The sequence below is a fragment of the Aegilops tauschii genome, chromosome 5, assembly GCF_002575655.3.
Source record: "Aegilops tauschii subsp. strangulata cultivar AL8/78 chromosome 5, Aet v6.0, whole genome shotgun sequence".
NCBI classification, from domain to species: domain Eukaryota; kingdom Viridiplantae; phylum Streptophyta; class Magnoliopsida; order Poales; family Poaceae; genus Aegilops; species Aegilops tauschii.
This window is the reverse complement of record NC_053039.3, coordinates 557,182,400-557,193,163: the sequence shown is the minus strand read 5'-3', so window position 1 is coordinate 557,193,163 and position 10,764 is coordinate 557,182,400. Positions and strand designations below refer to the sequence as shown.

The 10,764-nt window shown below is 47.2% G+C and overlaps 1 protein-coding gene across 1 annotated transcript; it reads right to left on the bottom strand.

Annotated features, from left to right (window-relative positions):
* Positions 1 to 5,305: 5,305 nt before the first annotated feature.
* On the bottom strand, positions 5,306 to 7,890 carry LOC141023158 (F-box/LRR-repeat protein At5g02910-like). The gene is made up of 4 exons (XM_073499492.1): positions 7,429 to 7,890; positions 7,291 to 7,335; positions 6,728 to 6,742; positions 5,306 to 5,440 (listed from the first exon to the last, which is right to left on the bottom strand). The coding sequence occupies exons 1-4, from the start codon at positions 7,888 to 7,890 to the stop codon at positions 5,306 to 5,308; spliced, it is 657 nt and encodes a 218-aa protein (XP_073355593.1).
* Positions 7,891 to 10,764: the final 2,874 nt, after the last annotated feature.

Below are 10,764 nucleotides of genomic sequence, written 5' to 3'. Positions count from 1 at the left end.
AAATGACCGTATAATTATTCAGGTACTGACTTTCAACAATACTTTCACCTCCATTCATTGGTATGAACAAGTTCCATGCAATTCAACCTTTACTCTACTAATATATGTTTTATTCTACATGAAGTGTTTGCCGACAGTCAGCACATCCACAGCGGTTCATTCTATCAAGATGTTGTCTATCAGCATGGATTATGACCTGCACGCAGTCTTTTCCTTGGTGGAACACTTCCGAAGCTTGGAAAACTTGTATATCGAGGTGATGCTTCTCACACAAATTGTAAAACACATACCATGCATGGTGTAGAACTCCATTCAACAAAAAAAACGTCACTTACATTTGTATGTAATGGACAAAGGTGTATATAGTCATGGACCAGTATTAGGACAAAACTAAAAAAAGCTTTTATTACAACAGAGGTTATAGAATTATTCATTCACTTGCTCTCCCAGCGGAATCACTCTTTATGGAGCTTAACCATTTCAAATCTTCATGTTTATTCAGGAAATAGCCTCTAATGAAGAAAGTCTTGCGAACGACTGTTCTTGCAAGCACCATCATGACGTCCGTTTGAAGTCACTGACGCTGGAAAGCTATGTTCAATGCGAGAAAAGCATTCGATTTGCGACATTCTTTATTCTCAACGCAGCACAGCTGCAGACTATGAGGATCCAGTTTCTTCTTTAGGAAGACTTCACGGAAGAATTCTACAAACAGCAACAAGACGTGCTTCAGTGGGACAAAAAGGCTTCTAAACATGCTTGCCTTAGGTTGTCGCCAAGTTGCAACCACGAGAACTTGGATCTAAGGCACGCATGTGTCGACCACCTGGATTTAAAGGATCCATTCACTTGTAAGTGCTGAAAACAGTGCTGGAGTGAGATGTTGCCGCCACTTTCCGGTTTGGAATTTACGTAGGTGTGGTGAAACAATGCCCATACCTTTTTTGCTCAATCTGTAACCTTGCCAACAGCGAACTCGGTATTTCGATCGATGGCTAAACGGTCTTTTGCTCATGCCATACATTTCATTAACTAAAAGGGCTTCAAGTCTCTGCAGCCACGGCTATGTACATTTGTGACTTTCTGTGTTTCAGTGATAAGGGTCACGGGCACGGGCGTCAAATCCGCAAAGGCATCGTGTGGTATTATATAGTCATGTTCGCTTGTGCTAGCTTTGTGTTCCGAATGATCCAGTGAACCACGGTTTGTCAGCAAACACACAGACGATCATGCCTTCGTAGAAAAGTGATTCGAGACGCACTGTTCTACCTGTCACACAGGCACGACCATGGCAAACGCACGGTTTGCCACGAACCACACAACGGCCGTGAAGTGATACGATGCGCACTGTTCTACATGCCACATAGGCACGCCCGTGATTCCACGTGCTTCAGTAGCACGTAAAGACGTAACTCTTTCACAGGAAACACCGGGAACCTACTGCCAGGCACTATATCCATTTGTAAAACAGAAACGCAAACACAACCGTGACCCGTTGTATTTGAAATCTTTGCATCACAGAAGCACCGCGTGAAGGCACATGAAGTATGGTTGGACATGCATCGCAAGCACGGTTATGCACATGAGGTACGATTAGGCACAGTGCAGGGACATAATTGCAGATGTCACCGCTGTTGCACGTTTTTTAAAAGCACGGGCCTGCACTCTTTGTGTTTTAGTGTTTCAGTCATTAGGGTCACAGCCACGGGCGTCAAATCCACAAAGGCATCGTGTGCTATTAAATAGAGTCATGTTCACTTGTGTTTGTGTTCCGAATGATTCAGTCGACTCGTTCAGACGGAGAAGCACGGACGAGCAGCCCATGGAGGCATACTTTAGTATTAGGCAAGGTCACAATCATGCGTTTATTGCGCATGGTCGATGGTATTACACAGAGTCATGCTCGCCTGTGAGACTCGATCAGACGAAGATGCACGGGCGGCTAGCCCACGGAACCGAACCTTTGTCTTACGCACAGCCACGGGCGTTTACTCTATGAAGCACAGAATTGCCTATATGAGAGACGCTGATTGTAAAAGCTTATTTCCTTGTATTTAAAAGCATAGACATGAAGTCCATACAGACACGGTTCCGTACTGAGTTGCGTCACGCTTCTTTCTTGATAAAGGCGTCGACGTTCGTTACTATATGTGTTTCAGTGTCAAGGGTCACAAGCACGGGCATACAACCCTCAAAGGATTTCTAATTATATAGAGTCACGCACAGAGGTTTTCTAATTGTATTCAGAATGAGTCGATGGACTCGGTCAGTCGGAGAGGCACAGACGTCAAGCCTACGGAGGCATGGTTTGTTCTTACCCGGAGTCACGTTTATGCGTTATTACGGAAACCCAATAGAATCGGGGGACTGTCGTTGTTACAATTGTTTTCGTTGTAAGATTTCAACTCAAATGCACGAAGGCGACTTTATATGTTTAGTACCGTCACGGTCCTTTACGCATGAAGTCGACTTTCTGTGTGTCAGTGTTTCAGGTCACAGGCACGGTTGTCAAGCCCACAAACGCATGACCTGTAATTATCTAGAGTCACCTTCGTGTTTGTTTGCGTCACCAGGAGAGCCACGGTCGGGATGCCAGGGGAGGCATGCTTGTGTTTTACGCAGAGCCACGTTCGTGTATTGATTGCGGAAACCCAACGTTTCGACGAGCGTCTCCTCCTATTCGGGTGTGAACGACACGTGGCCCCGCTCCGGAAACCCAAGGGTCCGATGAGCGTCTCCTCCCGTGACGCCGCTCTGGCTCGTCGCCCGAGGCCAGCTCCGGCTATTTAAGTCGGACGGAGTCTCGAAACCCTAGCCACACACTCTTCCCCCCTCTGCCCGCCGCCAGGCCATCCATTCCTCTTGCTGCTCTCTATCCTGACCCTCTCCACCATGGCTGGTCAGGAGGAGACTACTGCGGAACCCCTTGTCCAGACACTGGATGAGATCAAGAATGGCAAGCGTTCCTCATCTGTAAGTTCACTCTGCTTCCGCTTCATTCGTTTTACCTTTCCGTCGGCGACTTGATTTAGTTGTGAAACGTGAATAAGCCAGATGGAATCTCAAAACCCTAGCCACATCCCCTTCCTACTTTTTGTCTGCCTCCAGGCCATCCACACCTCTTGTTGTTCTCTATCCTGACACTCTCAGCCATGGCTATGCAGGATGACACTACTCGGCAGATCTCGGCTGTCGAGGCTATCTCATCTGTAAGTTCTCTCTACTTCCGCTTCATCCATTTTTTCTTTCTATCCGCTACTTGATTTAGTTGTGAAACGTGGATTATTGTGGCGAGCTTCCTCCAAAGTTGATCAGGGTGCATCCTGCCATCAATCTGACACCTTTTGCTTTGTCCAGGTGCAGAACATGCTCGAGGATCTCCTGGAGAGAGCCACGAAGTTGGACGAGGAGAACAAAGCCACCATTGCACGTCTTATGAATGACAAAGCACAGCTCGTCCTTCAGCGCGACTAGCTGAAGCTGGAATCATACGTTGAAAAAACAGATAGAGGAACTTCGCACCGAGCAACAAAAAAAGAAGTCTCGCCGGACTAAGTAGACAGCAGCGACCCTGATCGTCATATCTGAAGCTACTAAGCAGTGCACTGAAAGTTTCTTATTTTGTCTTGCGTTACCTCGTGTGGTCAGTAACTTACAGATGTGAACATTAACGTAATGGCCCATTCGAGAGACGCTGTTTTTAATAACACGGACGTGAAGTCTCTGCAGCCAAGGTTCTTTGTACCAGCTACAGTCATGTCTTGTGCACTCACGAAGGCGTGGACGTTCATGCCTTTCTTTGTTTTGGTGTTTCGGGTCACAGGCACGGGCATAAAACGCTCAAAGGCATGGTCGTTGCGTTTACTCTGTGAGGCATGGAATGACCTATGTGAGATAGCCTTTTTTTTAAATTTATTTCCTTCGATTTAAAAGAACCGATGTGGACTCCCTACGGACACGGTTCCTTATTGAGCTGCGTCACGCTTCTTTCTTGATGTTACGTATATTGTTCGATAAAGGCGTGGACATCGTGGATGTCTGTGTTTCAGTGTTAAGGGTCATAGGCACAGGCATAAAACGCTCAGAGGCATGGTCGGTGGTATTACATGGAGTCATGCTCACGGATCGAGAGGGAGCACGGTCGCCGCTTCCTTTCGCTCCGATGACAAGCACACCACGAGAAGGCGGCGTCACCGGCGGAGACACTCTGGACCTCTTGGTGGCACACCACGAGCAGCGCATTCCATCTTCACCTCCATTGCTGCGGTGGCGCCGCCTACGACCAGTGTTCGCTGGATCTGGAAGAGGCACGACGAGAAGCCCATGGAGGCATACTTTAGTATTAGGCAGAGTCACGTTCATTCGTTTATTGTGCAAACCGTACATTTCATTAGCTAAACGGGCTTGAAGTCTCTGCAGCCACGGTTATGTGCGTTTGTGACTTTCTGTATTTTGGTGATAAGGGTCGTAGACACGGGCATCAAATCGACAAAGGCATCATGTGGTATTATATAGAGTCATGTTCGCTTGCGTCTGTTTTCCGAATGATTCCGTCGACTCGTTTAGACACAGAGGCACGGACGAGAAGCCCATGGAGGCATACTTGAGTATTAGGTAGACTCACGTTCGTGCGTTTACTGCAGAAACATAACAGAATTGGATTCAGATGTGAACCCTCACTGTTTACTTTGTGAGGCAATCAATGACCGATCCGAGAGACACTGTCCTTAAAAGCACGAGCAAGAACTCTCTGCAACCATGGTTCTGTACCAAAGAGCCACTGTCAAACGCATGAAGTCATGCAACAAGGGCCACACTTTTAGTAGTAGAAAAAGCACTTTATCAGCTGGCGTTCTTCTTTGCTACGCGCACAGTAGGGTGGCTATGGAAGGCACGTTATTCAAGCAGAGAACGAACATCACGATGCCAGGACAAGGTCAAAAGCATGGTTGTGAGTCTGCAGTGTCACGGATAGAATCCTCGAGACGCATTTCGGTGTGGCCCGTTGAGTAGAAACTCGGTTGTGCGGTAACTAGAAGCACTACATAACGCCCCGCAAAACAGGTTTGGTTCACCGTTGTGGTGGCTCTCTATGCTTTTAGCTCTTTTCATCTCTCATGTGTCGCAGCAGAGACACGTGGTTGTATTGTTACACCATCCAACTTCATAAAGAAAGGGCTGCAAACATTTACAAACAAACCTATCGCCCTTATAATATTTTCCCAGCTGAGTAATAAAAATACCTAAACAAGCAAAATTTGTTATGCTTACATTTGCTTTGTTTCTACAACTGCACCAAATAAACTTACAAGCCGTTTTTTATAACCACAGTACGAGGACCAGAAACAGTGCAGCGGCTCAAATGCAGCTCCATCAGTGCAAGGCTCAACTGCAGCTCCTCAGTGTGTATGACAGGTACATCCGAGAAGCACCGCTCTACCTGCAACACAGGCACGGTTGTGCATGCATTGTGTGCATGACAGGTACATATATAAGACAGGCACCGTCGTACATACAACACAACACGGTTACACATGCAGCGCGCATCTCTCCACTGAAACATTAAATCTACTTTATGTCTCTTAACCTTGGTGCCACAGCATTTTATGGTCCTTCGGCCCGTACAAAGCCGCAAAACCACACATTTCCTTCATGACTGCACGCAACACAAAAACAGACAAGCCTACACACGGTGCAAAGACTACAACGGTTGTCTGATAAAGTTTACATAAAACCCAAGCTCAAAAGAACGCAACAACAAATAACTCCATACACCTGGACAACTAACACAAGGCCTGATTTCAGCATCTACACCTGAACGGAACCGTCAAATCCAGGTATTCAACACTCCTCTTTCTTAAATGCGGACGCGCGTGGTTGCAACTTGATGATAATCTAAGACGTGCACGTTTAGAAGCCCTTCTATGCCACTCCAGAACCCTTTGTTGATTTTCGTAAAATACTCCCGTGAACTCTGTGGGAGGGGAGGTAAACTTAATGGTCATGGTCTCCAGATCCTTTGCACTAAGAACAAAGAACGTCGCAAATTCAGCGTAACTCCCAGAGCGAACATAATCTTCCAGCGATACTGTCTTCAGACAAACGTCGTGATGTCTGAGAAACTGCCGGTACTTACAACGCCATTTGTTTTTTTCACCATGAGAAATCAACGATCCCTAAAATATAAATGATAGGTTGAAAATACTTAGCGTCTATAAAAAGAGATACAGACCATCAAAAAACCAAATGAAACAATTAGTTCTACCACCTCCGTAACAAGAAGTTAGACATAGACTTGTCGATATATGGATGTATACAACAATAAATCATGTGTAGATATGGGTGCATCAATTTCAGTCAAAATTAAGACAAGCATTTCAAAAAGGAACGAGTACTACAGTATGCAAATTTCTGAATATCATCACCTCGACAAACAAGTTCTCCAGTTTTGGAAAGCATTGCAGCAATTCAACGATGGTGTCCACCTTATAATACATGTAGATAAGCAAGGTCTTGACAGATTGACGCATTGTTGTTAGACTGACTGCCTTCAAAACCTTGATAAAAATTAACAGAAGATGGATCACAAAACTAATAGCATAAAGGTTGGATGAAATAAAACGTGTTTCCTCACAAATAAAGTTAAGCTGGAAGTATCATAAAAACACAATACCTCAAGACACGTGAGACGACATGGATACGGTTCATACGCAGAGACATCGGTTACCTCCAAGTCCTGACTCTGCATGAAGAATAGAACATAGACCATCAAATTAATAGAACAAACATCGGAACAAGTACAGCTCTGTTCCAGTATTAAGGAAAGTCAGTACCTCAAGACACTTCGAGGGAGACAAACACGAATTCACCCAACATCTCCAGTTTAGGTGCAGAGACAACGGTTGTCGAACAGTCGTCAACCAGACAATCAACAGTCAACCGTTGAAGCGAAGGGGCATCCTCAACAATGAGTTCTCCGTGTGGACAACAAATGCCAATGCTTACAAGGTTAGACGAGTTTATTGTGACACAACGACCTCCTCTATTGCAAACAAGCAGGAGAGACTCAAGTGCAGGGCAACTAGAGTGGATTATGCTTTGCAGCGACGCGTATGATATATCAACAGACACAAGCGAGAGTCTTTTCACCAGTGGTAGCTTAAGCGTCCCTACGTAATTGTCTGGTATTTGGCAAAGAGAAAAGCCGAGGGTGTGGAGAGAGGAGGAAAACCGAAACACGGACTCCGGTGCCGAGGGCGTAGTTGAAGTGCATAGATCCAATAGAGTTACCTCTTGCGTCAGAAATTCTGGGAAGAGGTAGTAGAACTCAAGAACCTGGATATTGTTCAACTTCCAGGATCAGAGCCAGGCACCAACGGTGGAGGGCCTGCACCGTAGGTATCACGCCGGAATAGAGAGGCGGCTAACCGAGCCAGCATGGCCGGACAGAATGGATTCCGGAAGACTGACAACAGGATTTCGACAGAGCCGCGTTCCGGAATAGCATTTGCGAATGGGCTCCTTGGTGAAGGCGCACAGATGAGATATGGTCTCGATATGAACTTTTTCACCATCGTTAAAGAGACGAGAGTCAGAGATCTCGCGGCAGTCGAGATTCAGAGGAGCGATGGGCCACAAAGGACGCCAGCGACGTGTGACGATTCGAGTACGGATGCCATCCTTGATGAGAACACGAGAGATGATCTCACCTAGGACGCCATCGGCGAGATCGCTGATGCGGTCCACACGACATCCCTCTTCTTCCTCATCGGATCGGGAGGGAGCACGGTTGCCGCTTCCATCCCCTCCGACGACCAGCACACCACCAGAAAGCAGCGTCGCCGGTGGCGCCACTCTCGACCTCTTGATGCTACGAGCAGCGCTTTCCATCTCCACCTCCGTTGCTGGGGCGGCGCCGCCCACGACCAGTGCTCACTGAGGTGGATCTGGAGAAATGGATTATAGCCTGTCAATCCACGAGATGACTTAAATACCCACGACGGGGAGCGGAGGGGTCCAGATTAATTACTTCTTCTTTTTTTCTTTCTGACAGGGGGGCCCAGGTTAAGTACTACTCGTAGCAAGTCAATGGTAGGTGACTGCTTGAAACATTAAATAGAACCACAGCTTTCAAGGTACGAGATGCACTGTTGCACACGCAGACCAGGCACGGGCATGCCTGTCCGTGTTTTAATTATTTACGGCACACATTCAATAGAAGAATCTGTTTGACGCCGGAAGCACGGTTCTACAGTCATCTTGCCTCTACGAGCAGCAAAATTTTCCACAGACATGTTCACATTTAAGTCAATAGAAGATTCAAGGCCGTGCCTCTGCTTTGCAAATGATTCTGCTTAAACGCTCCTGTCACGGCTTGTCACGTACCAGACACACGGTACGGCTTGGCATTGTCATGTACCAGACACACGGTCCTGCCTTCGGCATTGTGACGCACTGTTCTACATGCCACACAGGCATGTAGAACAGTTCGTGTCTACGTTCGTGTCTCTTTGTGTTCCAGATGATTCCGTTGACTCTAACACCAGGAGAGGCACGGTATGGAGGCCCAGAGAGGCATGCTTGCGTTTTACGCGAGATCACAATTATCACAGGCACGGGCATGAAGCGCGTAAAGGCATGGTCGGTGGTATTACATAGAGTCACGCTAACCTTTGTCTTACGCACAGCCATGGGCGTTTACTCTGTGAGGCACGGAATGGCCTATACGAGAGACCCTGTTTTTAAAAGCGTATTTCCTTGTACGGGCATAAGCACGTGCATACAGCATAGAGGCACGGGCGTTTACTCTGTGTTTCAGTGTCAAGGGTCACAAGCACGGGCATACAGCCCTCAAAGATCTTCTAATTACATAGAGTCACGCACAGAGGTTTTCTAATTGTATTCATAATGACTCGGTGGAGAGGCATGGTTTATTCTTACCCGGAGTCACGATTGTGCGATTATTACGGAAACCTAATAGAACCGGACGACTGCCTGTGTTACAATTGTTTTCGTTGTAAGATTTTAACGCAAATGCACGAACCGTCAAGTGTGTCAGTATTTCAAGTCAGAGGTCACCTTCGTGTCTCTTTGTGCTCCAAATGCATCCGTTGATCTATAACCAGGAGTGACACGGTAAAGATGCTCAGGGAGGCATGCTTGTGTTTTACGTGGAGTCACGTTCGTGCGTTAATTGCGGAAACCCAACGTTTCGACGGGTGTCTCCTCGTATTCGGGTGTGAACGCCATGTGGCACCGCTCTGGAAACCCAAGGGTCCGACAGGTGTCTCCTCCGGTGACGCCGCTCTGGCTCGTAGCCCGAGGCCAGGCTGCGGCTATTTAAGCAGGACGGGGTCTCGAAACCCTAGCCACACCCTCTTCCCCCCTCTGCCCGCCGCCAGGCTATCCATTCCTCTTGCTGCTCTCCATCCTGACCCTCTCCGCCATGGCTGCGCAGGAGGACACTACTGCGGAACCCCGTGCCCAGACACTGGAGGGGATCAAGTCTGGCGAGGGTTCCTCATCTGTAAGTTGACTCTGCTTCTGCTTCTTTCCTTTTTTCTTTCCTTCGGCTACTTGATTTAGTTGTGAAACGTGAATAAGCCAGACGAAATCTTGAAACCCTAGCCACATCCCCTTCATCCTTTTATCCGCCTCCAGGCTATCCACTCCTCTTGCTGTTCTCTACCCTGACACTCTCCGCCATGGCTGTGCAGGATGACACTACTCCAGAGAGCCATGTCCTGAGGCAGGAGGAAATCTCCGCTGGCCAGGCTTCCTCATCTGTAAGTTCACTCTGCTTCTGTTTCATTCGTTTTTTCTTTCTTTCGGCTACCCGCATTAGTTGTGAAACGTGGATCATTGTGGTGAACTTCATCCTAAGTTGATGATAGTGCGTCCTGCCATCAATCTCACACCTTCTCTTTTGTCCAGGTGAAGAACCGGTGGGAGGCTACGGAAGCTCACCTCTTGAAGATCGTGGAGATATCCACGAGGTTGTATGATCTTCTGGATGAGAAGACGAAGGCGAAGCTCAAACTTGAGTACGACAAGCTCACGCTAGAGACATACATTATGATAAAAGAGGTCAAGGAACTTCGCGCCCAGCGACCTTGATCGCTGTATCTGAAGCAATTAAGCAGTGGACTAAAAAGTTTCTTATTTTGTCTTGCGTCACCTCGTAGTCAGTAACTTTGATAACAAACGTGTTTTGGTTTCCTGGGTCAAGTTTATGGGTACAAATGTGAACATTAACGTAATGGCCAATTCGAGAGGCGCTCTTTTTAAAAGCGCGGGCGTGAAGTCTCTGCAGCCAAGGTTCTTTGTACCAACTAGAGTCATGTCTTGTGCACCCATGAAGGCGTGGACATTCCTACCTTTCTTTGTTTAAGTGTTTCGGGTCACAGGCACGGGCATGAAGCGCTCAAAAGCATGGTCGGTGGTAGCCTGTGACTCTATTAGACGGACACGCACGGGCGTTTAGCCCACAGAGGCACCCAATGGCCTATGTGAGGGACGCTATTTTTAAAATCTTATTTCCTTGAATATAAAAGCACGGACGTGAACTCCCTACGGACACAGTTCCGTATTGAGTTGCGTCACACATGTTTCTTGATGTTACGTATATTATTTCGATATAAAAGGCGTGGACGTTCGTGGCTATCTGTATTTCATTATTTCACAGTGCAGCACGGGCACGCTTTTAAACAAAGCACAAGCACGTCTCGATTTGCAGAAACAGCACTGTCGTGGTTCTACAGGACG